The sequence below is a fragment of the Rhyacophila brunnea genome, unplaced genomic scaffold (assembly GCF_057557595.1).
Source record: "Rhyacophila brunnea isolate RB1 unplaced genomic scaffold, BYU_Rbru_1.0 scaffold_20, whole genome shotgun sequence".
NCBI classification, from domain to species: domain Eukaryota; kingdom Metazoa; phylum Arthropoda; class Insecta; order Trichoptera; family Rhyacophilidae; genus Rhyacophila; species Rhyacophila brunnea.
The window spans coordinates 14,117,250-14,135,237 of record NW_028232860.1 but is presented as its reverse complement, the minus strand read 5'-3'; the positions used below and the strand labels follow the sequence as shown (position 1 = coordinate 14,135,237).

General features: G+C 33.4%; 1 protein-coding gene across 1 annotated transcript; it reads left to right on the top strand.

Moving 5' to 3' along the window:
- The first annotated feature begins 3,754 nt into the window (after window positions 1-3,754).
- LOC147071241 (uncharacterized) lies at window positions 3,755-16,782 on the top strand. Its single transcript, XM_085948297.1, has 8 exons — window positions 3,755-4,017; window positions 5,089-5,271; window positions 6,499-6,732; window positions 8,021-8,161; window positions 10,858-10,987; window positions 12,444-12,591; window positions 13,702-13,770; window positions 15,147-16,782. The coding sequence occupies exons 1-8, from the start codon at window positions 3,904-3,906 to the stop codon at window positions 16,780-16,782; spliced, it is 2,655 nt and encodes an 884-aa protein (XP_085804423.1). The 5' UTR covers window positions 3,755-3,903.
- The last annotated feature ends 1,206 nt before the right edge of the window (window positions 16,783-17,988 follow it).

Genomic DNA, 17,988 nt, shown 5'->3' with positions numbered 1-17,988 from the left:
ATGATAAAAAACAAATAAAAATTAAAATATGTTTAAAATATTATTCTTGGAATATATTGATTTACACACTTATTTAATATGATTATACTTTAATCGATCGATAGACTTTATTGTAGGTTTTGTGCTTCCACTATAATACGTTTATAGCACACTAAAACAATTTTAATCCGCGTACTATGATGTACTATAAGTATATAAATTATATAACATGCTGTAGGTATCGGAAGATCTTAGGATCTATCCTAGCGCGATCCGTAAACCATAATCGTTCAATAGAATGATATTGTCCAAACTGCGTCTAACCAAATTGCTACTTGGTATGGCAAATGACGGATAAAAATAAACCCATACAAAAGCTCTGCATTAACTTTCACAAAAAGATCCGACTGACACGAGCATAAAATCAAAAGCATCAGGATGCACAGCACCAATATTCCTTGTACTCCTATACTCAAATATACGTATGCCCAACTTTAGACGAACAACGTCTAACATTAAATAAATAATAAACATTTGAAAATCAAAAAGTGCCACGCTCAAGTTACGAACGTCAGACTAGGCTCTACTTTCTAAAAAAATCTACAGCTCTACGACAGGAGACTTCCCAAACCAGTTGATCAAAGATCTAAACAATTACGATCCACCCATCCCCACAGGATTTTCCAGACCACGAGCAATACCAAGTCTATATTTTTTCCCTGCAGTGGGAGACAAAAAAGAGGATTTGGTTCCCTCTCCATCTGCATAAATATAAAAAATATTTCGCAGTGCTGACTTCGTCAATTCGAAAGAGAAACCAATGTGTACCTACCTAATCCCTATTTTTCACAGTTCTTTTTTCCCTTCAGACCCACGACGAAGAACCACGTGCTCTTCGTTAATATGTATACAAACACGAGTACTACAGATGACGAGGGTAAAAGGCCATATTATGGCCTTGGTGCCTCATATTATACCTACCTACCTATATATATTATTATAATTCAATTGAAAGACCTTCAGTAGGTATCAGTTTATTAAATTAATATGCTTTTCCTATTTGATAAGGGCATCTACGGTGCTAGCGTGTTAGGAAAAATCTACAAAGAGTGTAGAATCAGTGACACTAACGATACTATAATATTATTATTTATTACATTATAGTATTGTAGATAATTTTGAGTCCTAGGTACTTACGTAAAATAGTTTGAAAATGAAATATACTATGTATAATAATAAAATGTACTTACACCATTCATTTTTATTTTACTTCGTTTCATTAAAATTATTTTTTGCTTTGTTTTTTCTCTCTGTTAAGTTGATTTACCTTTACTTTATATTCTAAATGTCATGTTATGAACGTCTTGAATTAATAATTTGTTATGTGCTCAATGTGTATCTTTTAAATAAATAAATAAAAATAAATAGGCAATAAATTAATACTGATAATCGTTAACAGCTATAGTATTTTCAGAAATATATTAGGTACCTATCATTAGTTATGTAACTTGACACTTTTTTGAAATATTACTTTTTTAGGTAGGTACGAAATTAAAAAATATATTATATTTTATAAATGGCTACATAATATATTTTTTAATAAATCTGTAAGCTCCGTGAACAATATTATTCTTGTATTGTCAACTAAATTATTTATAGGTAGGTAGTCCCTACACTTAAAAATACAATAATATTCAAGCCTTGGAAAATCAACAAAAAAATACGTTTTTCTGAAATAAAGTTGAATGGTTGGAATATTTCAAAAGCTTTAATAGTGAAAAAATACCAATTTGTACTCTGGTAGTATCCGGAACACTCATATTCTAGGTATATACACAAAGCGCCACTTCGTGATTATACCAGTCTAATAAACTAATATAGGTATAATACCTATAATATATTAGTTTGACATACTTTTAATTATCAGTGTTTTAATGTACTTAATTTGTATTTTTAAATAAAAACATACATACCTAATTAATTGCTCATTCTAATATTATCTGAAGAAAAATGTGAAAAAGAGCATTGGCCTAATTGGCGGCATGGCCGTCTACTAATCGAAAAGTCTAGGGCAGCGGTCGGCAAACCACGGCTCGCGAGCCACATGTGGCTCTTTGGCCCCTTGGGTGTGGCTCTGCCACAAATGACTACGTACGGGCTAAAACAGTGACAGATAGAACAGTCAAAATGTCTTCGAATATAACCAACCAGCAAGTCGAAGATCTTAAATTAGTGTCAGCTTTATCAATAGCAATTAACGAGTCTTTTGACATAAATGATACAGCACAAGTTTCACGTTTTGTACGATTTATTTCATCTACAGGACCTAAAGAAGAACTTGTAGAATTATTGCCACTCAAATGTCAGAAACGTGGAGAAGATATTGCAAATTCTGTAATTGAGTGTATGGTGTATGGAAAATCATCATATTTCACTCGATAAAATTGTGTCAATTTCAACAGCAAGTGTGACCGACGTAAGAAAACGGATTGTTCCTATTTGGAAAGAAAAAATATCACGAGGTACTTGCTTACCATTGCATCATTCGTCAAGAAGAGCTTTGTGCGCAAACATTTGCAAAGTTATGGAATTGGTGATTAAGATTATCAACTCTAGTATAGATAAAGCTTATGAATAAACAATTATAGAGCTCTAAATTTGAACATGACGTGCTGATACGAACATATTGGAGAAATACAAATATAAACATGTTTCACAGCACAAGTTTGGTAGTCTGCTTTGAAAGAGCTGGAGAAGGAAGACATGATGATTTTTAATACCTGAAATAGTATTCCTGGCTCATATGATAAAGTTGAAAAAACTAGCGTTTGTTGTTCTTTCCCTATCCGGTTTTACATATTCATGCGAACAATCTTTTACAAGCATGAACCTTATCAAGAGTAAATTGAGAAGTCTAAGAGTCTAGTCTAAGATAACTTTACCGTGAAGTTAGAAATGAACTATAATTAAACCAGGGGTTCACTGAAAGTGGCCCTAGCTTTTTTTGGTAGAAATAAAATAAAACTGTGTTACACACCCGGATATACATAATCAACGAGAACGATTAGAAATAACAAGTTACTAAAAAAGTGAAAAGAATAATAATTTTAATTTTGTACTATCGAGGGGTGATAAACACCACCACCTTAGCTACCCGACACTCCCCTAGATATGTCAGTAGGTATACCTATAATATATCAAAATAAAAACAATGGACTATAAATAGAAGGAGTCTTCTACGTTATTTTTGTTGATCAACCGAATCTGATGACATGTGTATGTAGTTTTAGCTGAAATACTATAATTTCTTGGACTGCGTACTATAATTCGGTATGTACGATACAAAGCAGGTATAGTACATCTAAAATAATATAATTTTGAAAATTCGAAAAAAGTTAGCAATAGATAAAAAAAAATAGCGCTAAAGCAAAAACGATTTTTTCTCTAAAAAAACGAGCCGTCTGTGAAAAATCGATCAACCTGAGGCCCACGCTGAAAAATTTTCTCTAAAAAAACGAGCCGTATGCGGAAAAATTGAGCAGCCTGCGGCCCGCTGCAAAATTTTTCCTCTAAAAAAAACATCCGTCCGAAAAATCGAACAGCTTGCGGCCCACTCGGAATATTTTTCGTTGGTAGCTCGTAGTTCCATTTTTGACCGTTCTTTAGATAAGTTTGTAGGACTGTACTATATTTTTTTCCGAAATACTATAATTTCGGAGGCTCGTACTATAACTCTACATATGGCAACACTGCCGTGGCGTGAAGCATAAATATTATCAAAAGTCTATGGTAATAATAACGGTGGATGTGTAATCTCGTTTCAAAATTTGAATTTAATGTCTAATTTTCTATAACTAATACCGATTTATCACATCATAGTTGCAAGTTCCCTTCATTAATCGCGTATAACAAGTAATTTTAAGTATGTTTGTTACTGATATACTAAATTCACGCAATTTGGAATATGTTGTTCTCCAAGAATTACGAAATCACGGCATTAAGTACAGACTTAAAAAGTCAAACGGCAAAGTGAATCAGGTAAATTTGTTGTTTTATGTATTAAATCAATATTTTCAATCACTGCTGCTATTCGAGCAGTTGGTGGACAATCGTTATTTTTAGATAAATGCGGTTATCTATTTAGTAATAAAATATTTTAATTCATTTGTTTTTGTAATGAATGACATTTCTTTCTTTGTCATTATTTGTACAATTTCTTTTATTCAAGAAGAATTTACTTTCATTCCGTTAGTTGTGATTCATTCGGGTTTGTTTTTAGTTTTAATTAAGTTTATCATAATTATAATATTAATAAAAAGGTTTGAATCGGCAAAAAATTAGAAACGTCAAACTAATAATTTGACCTGTGCCAGGTCAGATACGGTATATTATAAATTATAATATATACGGATAGGTACGATCTTAAGTACAAAACAAAGTTAAAATTGGTAATTGTCACCATGTCATCATTATCACAAACTTAGATTATATTAGGTTGGGGTAGGTTAGATTAGATTAGGTTTGGTTTGGTCTAAAAAGAAAGTTATAAAATCTCATGACAGTATCTGCGGTACATTTACCTCAAAAATTTATAAAAATTATACTGAATGTCAGGCATGCGTTAAAACTGCTGCATACGTCACGCATTGCGACAACAGAAGCAATTACCATACGCTGTATAATCACGTCATGCTAATCATACGTTGAACAGTGGCAAAGACTCCATACTAGACGATTATTTAAAGCCTACCTTCTTAAGAAAAATATTTTTAAAATTTATATTGACATATTACTTAAATAATTAATTAATCACATAATAATATATTCAATACGCCCAACGACATCTATCGTATAATTGTCATAATAATTTTACGATCTTTTCCACTATTTCAATAAGCACCATTTATGGGATGTCTCGAAGGTTTAAAAAAATAAGTGACATCTCGTTTCGCTTCACATATTGTATGGATTATGTTCGCGTGAATCGAAAACCTTTTTTATATGAAGTTTGTTTCTCATAATTTCAAGACGTCTGCGGCGTCACGGAATGAAACGGGCAATGTTAATTAAAACGTCTTCTCATAATGTGTGTATTTTATATATTTTTAGAACAATAATGTGATATTCGGTGCTGCGTTGAATGCAGTTCCTCTTCAAACAGTCATGTGCTGCGGAAGTAAGCTTCAAGTCCCCATGATCATTTATGAAGCATGCAATATGCTCAAATCACACGTTAATATTGAAGGCTTATTTAGGAAAGCGGGATCTCAAACTAGGCAAAAGGATATTAAGGTAATCATACTTTGATTTAAATCTATTATGAAGCTCATCATCATCACCATCGGCTATACTATCTGATGTGGAGCTTAGACTTAGACAGGCAGCCACATAAATCGCTCAACTCTCATGAAAATCTCAACATTTACAAAACAGAAATTACCGATTGATATTTAAATTTAGTACAGCATGCATTTGAAGCATCGAAGGTACACATATTAGGTACTTAATTTTGTTATTTTTTCTTTTACATATTATATAAATGTGTCTATGTAATTCAACTATAACTAGACAACATAAGCATGGCGTTTTTGAAGTTCGGGTGCGTTCGCAGGTTTTCGGTCAGGTACGAAAACGGCAGCCCGTATTACATGTAGCGATTCGTTAAATTAGTTTCAATATTATGAATTATTAAATTACAATATACATCGCGCATTACTATGACATCTCATCTGATTCTCTGTTCTCTACTGAAAATAATAATCATCACTGCATCCGACTCCGCACCAATGTTTATTATCAGGTTTTCCATATGTGTGTCTATTCCTATATCACTTACCCTGTAAGAATCTTAGATTTTTATATCGTGCTCACAGCATTTTTTCCATTTATTTGGAGTGTAATTAAGGCATAACCGATTAAAAATTTTATGTAACTTCATGCCTATCAATTTTTTGGCGTCCCGCATTACTCTCTGAATGGTCCTAATAGGTACGCCAGTTGCTTCGTTTTCCGATTTAATAATATCATATTTCAAATTGTACTGTTTTTTCATCACTTTTAAATATTCGGTCACATTAAAAACAATAATTTCTCGTATTTGTCTTTGTAAAGTTTTTTGTAATACCCCAATCGAAATGGGGTATTCATTGTAAAACTGTAAATATACTATTGTATTGTGTAAAACAGACTTTTTACACACAGACGCAGTGTTTATACACCTACTCTATGCGCAAGAAAGTAATTGTGCTTCTGTGCAGGTCTGTGCTTAAGTTGTTTAGCTATACATACCTATGTAATTGATAAGTAATCTTTTGAAAATGTGATGAACTCTAACGGAAGTGAAGATGGAATGGTTTGCAGCGATGGTGAGCATTCCATGTACACTTTCCTTTTGATATTGACGATAATGTTGAAGATTATCAAAATAGAGAGAGAACTTGCTACACTCATTCATTTTTTCAATTATGAGTTGTTTTTATGTTAATTAATATTTTTATTATTCTATTTTGCATTTTTCAGAGAGCGCTGGATGCTGGTGGAAGCATAGACAATACGTTTCACGCCGTGGACATAGCTGGTATCTTGAAACTGTATCTGAGGGCCTTGCCGGAGCCAATTATCGGAAACAATTTACAGGAGCTATTCTTGCGGTGTATGCTTCAATCGGACGACAGTAGCAAACTGAAAGCCATACAGAATGCTTTGCTGCTTCTGCCTATTTCACACCTTCATATTTTGCACTATATTATGGAGGTAAACAATAATATCAGAATATTTGTTTTTATAAACGGCACATGTCCCTTAAAATACAGATTACAATGGAACCCCAGTTTACATGCGCGGAAATCATGTGTTCTCGCTATCTGCGGGTAGTTTCTGTAGTCCCAGTTCTAGTACATTTGATTACATTTAATTCCTGGTTTTACGTTTTTATTTAAAGCGATTTACGTCTGAAATATTAAAAATTCAATTTAAATCAATTGTCAAAATTTTAAATTTAATTTAGTTCAACACATTTAATTAAATACATGGCAATTAATTCATCAAAATGAATTGCGGATGCACGTGTGCGTTTCTATTTATGGACGTCATGTCTGCAGTGCGAAGGTTACACGATGCGATTGGTGGGTGATCTTTTATTTTAGTCAATTAGGAGTGGTTATTATTTGTTTATTTCGAATCGAATGTGATGGTCAATTGTTGCTCACATTTACATAATTTATACATTTTTGTTTTTTAAGTATTTTTATTGTTGTTTCGTGTTGTTGCCTCAGCAAAGAAAACCATTGTATAGAGAGAGTAAAGGAACATTTTGAAAAAGGTGAAAAAACCGTGTCCGGAAACTTGTACATATGTAGTTCACCGTATCACACTTCATCGTGAAATGTTGTATCGGAAGTATATGGCCGTATATTAAAGACCGTCCAACCTCTTTGGGTCGTATAGTACTGAAAATTTATGTCTAAATAACACACGGCTCTTGTCGGTTTACACTTTACAGTAAGCCTGCAGCAAACAAATCATGAAAATAGCCGATATACTGGATTATTTGTTAGGTTAGGTTTTCATTCTTGAATTCATGAATTTTGCCAAAATCAGCTATGAAAATTGAATTAATGTTCATATTGAATCTAATAAAATTGGAGACCGTATAGTATACGGTCATCTCTTTCCGATAAGAAAGATCACGGTGAAATGTTTTACGTACAACTTACATGCAACCGAAAGAACATGTTGGCATAATATGTACCAAATCAATTTGTATGTTTTTTTTAATAAAAAAAACATTTCCCCAATTTACGTTTTTCCTCCATTTACATTATTTTTGTCAGTTCTTTAAAAGACGTAGAATCGGAGTTTCGCTGTATTTGTTTATAAACTTCAATAACATTGGAATATAATATAGAACTAAATGATAGAGAAAAAACTAAATGGAGACCAATAATTTATGCTTGAAACACATCACGTCATTTACCACAAATATTGAATATATTTTCTATTCCTAATCATAAACAATATTGATTTGTATCTCTGTTGGCAGTTTTTCAAGTTTGTGTCTTCCAAAAGCGACTCCAACAAAATGGATGCAAACAACTTAGCCATAGTGATAGCACCCAGCGTTATGCCGCCGCCATCTTCTTACCCACCGCAAAGAATGGAACAGCACGTCAAATTGATGAAGGTCTGATGAAGTTATCAATTTATTGTTTCATACAAACTTGGATTCTATTACAATTTATATTATACTACATAACATGATGACGTCTTGTAATTTTGTCAGCATGTTTTTGTCAAGTGCAAATTACATGTTGAAATATTTTACCCATTCTGTGATTCAATTCTACAGTAACTTGGGACTGCATTATGCTTGTGAATCAAGCAATGTTTTCACTTAATAACCTTTTCTATGCCTCACAATATTACTATGGCAGTCATTGGCGGCTTAGTCCGGAAAAACTAGCAGGTCAATTTTGAATATATTATTTTAATTTGCCTTTTCGTTGTATACTGAAAAGACGTATTGCAAATTGACTTTTTATACATTATAGAATAAGTGCTAGAAATTTTTATATGTAGGTACCTACTTACCCTTCAAAAAATGTCCATTTTTCATAACGCCAACCCATCGTTAACCGAAATTGCACACAACGCGTTATAATTTTTTGTAAATTAAGTCCACTTTTCTTTCTTTGCTTTTTGAAAAATCATCAATCACACGATTATAAAAATTGTCTATTTTTCCCACATATTTTTTTTCAATACTGAGCATTGCAAGAGCGGTCAGTCTATCTTGGCCCATCGTATTGCGTACAAAGGTTTTTATTCTTTTGAGAGTGGAAAAACATCTTTCACTTTCAACTGTTGAGTAAAAAATGTAGAAGAGAAACTGCACTATTAGCGCCATGCAAATCATCTCGTTGATAAAACACCAATAATTCATTTTTTAACTTGGTTATGTTTATTTCTTCTGCTTACAGTTTTACCAAATTTACTTGACTTGTGGGAAAATTATTTTTAAAATCAGTGTAATTTTCTTTATTGAACAAATCTGATATAATGAGATGATCGTTGGATGCGAATCGTGCTTCCATTTCCACTATAATTGTATCACAGACTTCAATTGCTACTGCGTGCGTACTAACTGCTTCACAAAAATGTTATAAATCACTAAAAACCAAACTTTGTGTGTATATGCAATAACTGCACCATAAACTATTTACATATGATTAAAATAACCAAAGACATTCGTCGAAACCTGTCAACGTATCCGAACCGCATACACATTACACAATTGCCGGTATCATTCTGTTTCATTTAATTAGGTGAAAAAATCTTTTGTCTCACACTCGGGCATTGCTGATATCACAGTAATTCACGCACCGTTGCAAGCTTCGATGTCGTATTTTGTGTTATATCGATCTCTGTCTTATGTATGAGAAATGAGAGAGAAAATTTTACAAAAATATTCAATTTGGGTCAAGTTTCAAACTGCCGGCGAACACAATATTTTTGTTCGGGGAATTATCGCCCAAACAAAAAAAAAACCTAATGGACAGGGTCGATACAATATCGCGCGCCCTATAATTTCAAATCCACCGATTATTATTAATATTATTATACATTACATTGCACATATTATTAATATTATTATGTCGATTGTAAGGTATTTATTTTGAGAGGTCATTGACTGAATGACCTAAGCAGCGGGCCGCCACTGATGGCAGTATTTGAGAGGCCGCAGATTTTTAACGACACACATTAAATGTAGATCGAAGCTCTTACTACAATCGCTGTAATACCGATAATTTGTGGCTTAGTATTTCACAATTATTCAAACAGATGTCACTGTGTGTTTAATTTTTTAGATTATGCAAATCAATTTGACTAGTATTTTGAGTTTAAAGTCGGGTGAAATAACTCGCGAAATTTGTATGTGCGGCTTGTCGATCACGGCCTCATAGAGCGAGATAATTCGCCGAACGCATAAGACCGGTTAATCTGAAATAATTGGCTCATAAGTTTTGTCTTTCATTCATTATGTACACAATCAGTGCAAAACTGTTTCCAGGGAGATACCAGGATCTATATTTTTGACTGTATATAGTAGTTGTATTAGTCACTTTAAATGTTTAGTACAGTACACTCTCAGTAAGCCGCCGCTCGATTATCCGACAACTACTATAATCCGCCCTTATTTTTACTAGTTGAAAGCACAAAATCAAGCTCTATAATTCGCCGGTATTCGATTGTCAAATTCAGTAGTCCGCCGCGTACAAGTATACAAGGCAGATGAGACGGGTTCATTTCGGAAACTTCTCCTTCGTAAAACGTACGTTCATTACGAAGAAAGTAATGTACCAGGGAGGAAAGTGCCCAACCGCATCACAATTATGCCGTGCTCCAATGCAATCGGGACACACAAAATGAAGCTTTTGGTCATAGAGAAAGCCAGGAATATCGTAAGCCATTCAAGAATATCTGCCTCACTGAACAACTAGTTGTGTCAAGTGATTTAATGTTTAATATTTAACTTAGTTTATAAATATGTATACAAATTCAGTAACTACTTGATTTTGATTATAAATAAAACCGTAATTTGCTAGTACAAATTTCTCAAAAAAAGTTTTTGGGGTGGCGGATTACTGAGGAAGTAGGTACTGTAGTACTTTTCATTGTATGTATGTCATTCCCAAAATGTTATAATATGGAGTGAATAGAACGAATAAAAATTATCTGATCCTATTAGGATCAGACATGGTCGAAAAAAAAACAAAGTGGAACAAAACAATTTTTTAATACTTATTATTTTGTTTGCTTTGTTTTCCGGCATTGTGGCGTGTATTTTTTGTTATTTTATAGATGTGTTTGTTTTTTCAGCTTCTCATAGAAAACGCTAATATAATTGGACACGTTCCCGACAGTCTGATTTTAAACATTGACGACGACCATGAGAAGGAAGCAGAAGAGCAACAAATTAAAAAGAAAAGGCGAAGTGGGTCACTTACACGTTAGTTGTTTTAAGTAGACAACCATTTTTTCTATTATCCTACTAACAATGCTCGTAGAAATTGTATTTTGTACTAATTTAATCGACAAAAAAATTGCATTGTGTGAGGTAGAGATTAAAGTAGATTAACTACACTGCGACCATTTTAATAATCATGCTCATGCCTCGGCTAATAAATCAGATGAGCGACATTATTCACAGGGCATATTGATTAATTTAAATTGTGCACTGTTAGAATGGTCGCAGTGTAGTTGTAGGTTGTTAGTTAAGTGTGTATGTATCTAGTTAGTTGTAGAATTAGTGTGTATGCTTTTTCGAATGTACCTATCATCGGTCTTTGGTCAATTTATCATAAGTGTAAAACTGATCATTTTCAAAAGAAGAGTTTGAAATTTAAATTTTTTTCTGTATACCGAGAAAAGAAATTGCTATGATAAATTTATTAGATACAACTAACCAATGACATTAATATGGAAGAATTATCTGGAAAAAAAATGACACTCATTTTTTTGTCGGGTCTGCCGAATGGCATAATCTGTTCTAATGCCATTACAATAAAGGTGATATTGCTATAAATTCCCGATGCCTTTTGTCGGGTCTGCCGAATGGTTCGGTTCGAACGGGTTCGCTCAAATGAACATTGACTCTAGAAACATTGTTCTAACGCCATTACAATAAAGATGATATTGCTATAAATTCCCGATGCGTGATATCGCATAATGGAAATTGTGTGACGTCTACCTATACATGTGCGAATGTCGCTGTGAACGAATTTACTTGCTAGCTACTAACTGTATTGAGTGCGTTATCCATTAATAATGTCATTGCAATTAACCATCAAATACTATCATTATTTCAATAATTTGAACTAACCAAATGAAAGTGTTCAGACTGTAGCTTGATATGTTTTTACCAATTTTGCACTTATTATAAATTAACCAAAGACCACAGAGATCTATAATATGTACATATATAAATAATATTTCTTTTGTGTGTGTTCATCGTGATGATGGTATACAAGATAACAGAATACCAATCTATTTCAATTGTGTATTAAATTAATTGTTCTGCAATCTTCACCAATTTTTTCCTCATCAGTTTCTAGGTAAATAAATGAAAATGAACATGGTGTTGTTGATCTACTTTCCGAGATAATTGTCATATTCTATCTCATATTCATGCGGGAAACACGGTGCTTGTATCGCACGCACCCGGATTTAGCTATACAGAGACCACAGTTGAGCTGTAATGTCAATAATCCTTTCCCCAAATCTCATTCACGCCGTATCGCTGACCCTTGGAGTCATAACGATTCAACAAAGCTGCTCAAAATGCAATTGATATCCGTATCTCACTTCAATATCCATATACAGTGGTCATTGTGTCAACTCATAATATATAAAGATGTATGCTTATATTTTATTTAGAGTGAATGAATTTAATTTAATAATTACAGGTATGCTAAGTGGCCTCCGTAAAATGGTGAGTGGATCTAGTCATTCTAATAAAGTCGCAACACCCGACCCATTGGCGACTCCCGTCTTGAGTAAAGCGGTCAATAAAAGGAAGCAAGATATACAAGAAGTTTTATCCGCTAAGAAAAGGTATAATAATGTTTCTATACATTGCAGCTTCATTATAATTATTGTATCTATTTCTTTGTACTTATTGTAAATAGAGTTCTACTGAAAGATATCTTCGCTGTGGAGTCTATAAAATCCATCTGTGATAGTGGTGAAGACTCCATACTAGGCGATTATTTAAAGCCTACCTTCTTAAAAAAAAAATTTAATTGCATATTGACGTATTTATGTAATCACTTGATTATTTTATATTCTATAAAAATAATTTAATTTGCTAACAATATCTGTCGTATATGTAGGAATGCATTATACAGATTACAGAACAATCTGAAAAGGTTTAAAAAAATATACCATAGCGCGCCATCTGTCTTAACGTAAATAAATGTAGGATTATTGGTCAAGGAATGGTGATGTTTTTTCGTATGGACTTTACGTCACATGACTTCAGTCAGTCTATCGCATTGTATGAAATATAGTAGGCTCCTATCGCAGAGCCTAAAACCTATGCGCATAATATTGTTGTCAAAAATAATTAATAATTAGATTACAATTTAAAAAAATAATTTCTATTGTATTTAATCACATATAAATAAATTTAGATTGTTTTTAAAAATAAAAAAATTATTTTATCTAATGATTTTTGATGTGTATAAATGTTTAGGAAAATACGTAATTTAAACACATCGGTCAATTTTATGTCGTCAGTGAGTTTTTGAAATTTCACTGAATTAGTGTGTCATTGTCATTAGTGTTTACCTATTCATTAGTAATAATATCGTTTTATCTTCTTATTTCCCGCAAGTATACTTGACAAGTGTGCTGTTTTCTCAGATCTCCACAGCCTACCTCTTTCCGAAAGTCACCTTTCACACTTGTCACACGCAAACATATATGAATTTTTGTTGCATTCTCTATAATAATATTATTTATTATTATGCAGTACGAGCTTTTCATGTTTAGTTGAATTAATATTATGTACATAAATTAATGCCATTTTCGTTTGGTAGTGTGTTCAGACACCCGTGTCTCGTGTGAAAGGTGTCTAACTTGTTAAATAGATTAGTCAATAGTATGAGGTTACCGTTCTGTAATTTTTAAATTTTCATAGTTCAATCTCTTCCCTGTTTTTAGGAAAGAAATTTTCAATAGCGGGCCTGGTCTATCACAACAGAACTTAGTGTGCACACCCATTCGACCACTGTAAGTATTTTCTTTGTTAACTAATTTATGTTTCTCTTATTATTTTTCCTCCTAGCATTATAGCGCCTGTACACGTGTATGGATTTACTTGCAGCAATAGTGTGTATTTTAAATTATCGCGATAATAACTGTTTACACATAAAAGTGCTAAATGTCTCGCCAATCTCATTCTTCAAGAGTAAATGAGACGCGATGTTGTCATTTTATAGTACTATTTGACAGGTCGTGAAAATTGGTTAACCCCAAAATGAATCTGCGCAGTGTTGTTCGTTTTTTACCGGCAGGTTCGCCACTCATTCTACTGCGCAGGCGCAGTTATCGAACAATCACAACTGTCGCATGAAAATTCAGAAGATTCCGAACTTTATTGATTCATGCATGCAATCTTGCAACTTTCATGATAATACATGTTTACACATTCAATTTCTTGTTATGGCCGCGATAATACGTAGTGTCAGCAGTAAATGTACGTGTAAACGGGTATTAAGCTTCTGTATGTCGTATAAAGGTTGACAATGAATAATTCGTGGTGTCTTTTGGAGCCTAACCTGAAGATCCGTACTCTAATCGAAAGATAATATGATGCCCATTCTTATCCATTATTTCAAATGTCATTCTAAAATTGAGCTACAGCCATATTTCGTTTCATAAGATATTTGTGATTATTGCACGGTATTAAATTATTCTTCCATCTACGTGAGATGAGTTTAGGTGGATGTTGTTTTATTTCTTAAAATACTTCCATGTACTTCATAATTTTTGCATATATTGTTTTTTCTGTTTATCTATTACTGCTTCTATTCCTTTGTTTTTCATATCATGTGAAAATCTTGAATTTGTTCTAATTTCCAAAGTTCACTACATAAATAATATGTGAATAAATAAATTTGAATTTGTCAACACAATTTATACAGCATGTGGCCCCTTAATAATTGATTTTTGATAATGATACTTGATAAAGTTTACGATACATCAATATTAAAAAATTGTCCTCAGTTGTCACCATTCTAATAACATAGTACATAATTTGAAAACATCCACTAGAAAAAATCTTTTTTAGAAAAAAATACGACACCCAGCGGGACATGAACCTGTACCCGCTGGATTCTTTCCAGTGTGCTTTTGCATGTGGTATTTTTTTCTAAACTAGTGGGTATATGCATGAGATGTTTTCAAATTATGTTTGTTCATTATATTATAGACTGTTACATTTGCAAATCTTGTGAATTATTCGTTGAATAAAAGAAGTAGTTTATTATATTATATTAAATAATCCCGATTGATCATATTTTGAAGGTTTTATATTCAGAAATCTTTCTATTACAAAATTTATTCAGAAAATGAAATGCCATAAATTGTCTTTTTACTTGTTGCAGCCCTGAAAAGGAACATAAAAAATTACGCCTCAGCATAGGACGCAAATCAAAAGAAAAGAAACTGGACAGCGATGAACCTGTACATAGTAATCTTCCCAAAATAAGATTTCGTTCGTTTAGTTATTCGAAAAATCATGATAAGAAAATCAACCTCAATAAGGAAATACACTTTTCAACAGAACTGATTAACAATGATCTCTGTAACCCTAAAGAAAATGACTATGTAAGAATATCCAAGAGCGAATATGAAGCTATTAAAAACAGGGTGTCAGCTATAGAAAATAGAATATCTCAGGAATTTACTGTGATGACTGATATCGATCACGCCACTGTCAATGAGCCCGTGAAACAAGTTCAATCTGCCTATGAAAAGACTCTCGAAGAAGCCGCTATGCTTGCTTCTCCGGGCACCGAACAATTGGCTAAAAGATTGAGCAGAGAATTAAAGATACGGCAGAGCAGCGAAAGTAAAATAATAAGATCGCCGAGTGCCCGCAAGATAGGCACAATTCGGCGCAGGTCACGTGAGAATGTTACTAAGTTAACGAGAACCCAAACGTGGACCGTTTCCTCTCAGACATCCCTACAACCGTTATGTGCTAATAATAAATCCAACCAGTTTTATCCCAACGTTAATTTAAAAAGAGGAAGACCCAACACGATAAATACCGGTCTGTCCCAACCTAGTCCTGCCGTTGTATATACATCTTCGAATGCAGAATTACCGGTAGTAAATCAAAAAAGAGATCAATCGAATAATAATCGGCAGCATCGTAGCCCATTTATGAGTAATGGTTTATTTGCTCAAAACAATTGCAAGCGTGCATCATCATTTCATGGACAAGGTATACAAGATAAAGCTCCCGCCCTTGTTGAAATTCAAGTTGTTGATAAAAGTGCTGACGGTTCCAAATGGAAGAATGCCAGTTCTTTTCTGTCTGGCGAAGAGAGCTTAAATAATCCTCTAACCGGGAGAGCTTCTGTGGCAAAATTGAGAAGTCAAAATGCAGGTATGGTGTTAGCGAAAGCGCGACTCTTCGATGGGATGACCGATTCTGATTCATCGATCGAGAAGAAGATTGATACGAAGCCTGGAAGGCATGCCACGGGTTTCGCGAGGAAGCCCAGGAAACATGCGTCGCCAGAAAAACAAAGAAGACTCGCAGTAAACAGTTCAGTGGACACTGATTCATCGGTGTCACTGGAAACTAATCGCGTGAAGAAAACTTACAGTCCTGGTTACATTTCAAAGAGATCTAGATCAAAAGTGATGAGATCTCCGTTGATGATTGCCAAATCGAAAGACAAACTAAATCTGTCTTCGCAATTGAAAGAAGTTATTTATGACGTTTGCACGCCGATGAGTGAAAAGATTACGGTTCCCGCGAGCCAAACAATTGACACACCTTCCCAGAGAGGGAATGAAGCCGGAAAGAATTCAAGAATTTATAAAGGAGCTCGTAAGACACCACCTATAAAAAAACCTCTCAGTGTTAAATCAAATAGGACGTTAAAAATGACACAGAGTTTATCTTTGGATGTGAGGAAACCAAGTACACCGATGAAAGGCATTCATTTTACTCCCAGGAGGCAATCTCCGAGACTTAATAATGCGAAATCCAGACAACTAATATAAGTACAATAACTAATACATACTATGACTTAAATAAATATATTTTTAGACATGTTGATGTCTGTTATAATCAAATTTTAATGATATAGTGCAATCAATAAATGACACTGTTGCCTAATAATAAATATCTTTTTTTATGGTTACAATTAATTATGTTACAAACGTTAATATCTGTATTTTAAAAGTTGAATCAAAGTTCATTCATACAAAAAGGTTTTTATTGAATCTTGCAAGATAAATAATCTCATAAATTTCAGACAAGATCTTGGTGACACGAAATCCCTAAGCATTTTTCAGACACTTCATAAACTACCCTGATTGAGGAGCTTGGTATAAAATATCCATTGGTAACTGAGTTCTGTGAACTTCAAACATAAATAAATACCTATCTGATAATAAATTTTATACAACTGCTTTTAACAATCTTTAAATTAAGTCTTCTCAATAATGGCTACATTATTATTATACCAAGAAAAAAATATTGATAATTATTTTTTATATAGCAACACAAATTAGGCCTAAACATTCAAATTAAATATATTGCTATGAGGATCTAATCTGATGTTAGGAATTAAATGCTTATAACTTTCCAAATAATCCTTTTTTACACATAAATAGGTAGTGATGTGTAAGCCGCATCTAACACATGTATGTCACTTGTACCCTTTTAATAAAACACCTCGATTATTTTATTAATAAAAAGATTTTTTGGACAACACAAACATGGACCCCTCCAAACTAACACGCCCTGCATCACACTCGGTCTTAATCGAGCGTATCGCGAAGCCCTACGTTTAGATGTAAAGCATTAGCAGTTGTTTACGCCTGGGAATGTGAGCAGATACCCAAGGCCATGCTCTCAAGTGAGCTTTGACTGAATTTACTGAAAGACATAATTTAATAAAAAGTGCTATGGGAGCGAAAGGCATGGAGACTTGACAGAAATAAATGAATTTAATGATATATAAGATACAAAAAACAAAGCTAAAATAATACAGACAAACAAAACTATCTGGAAACATCTTCACATCCGTAATAAAACGCTGCGAATTTTTTCAATGCAATATAATTGACCTTTCTGGTGACCAGGTCGGACAGCCCGATGGGCCCAACAGCTAGTTAGACCGACTTAACCATCTCTTCCCCCTCGGAGCACATTTTTGGACATTCCCAGATGATGTGGTTTGCATCTTACAGTTCTCCGGCACT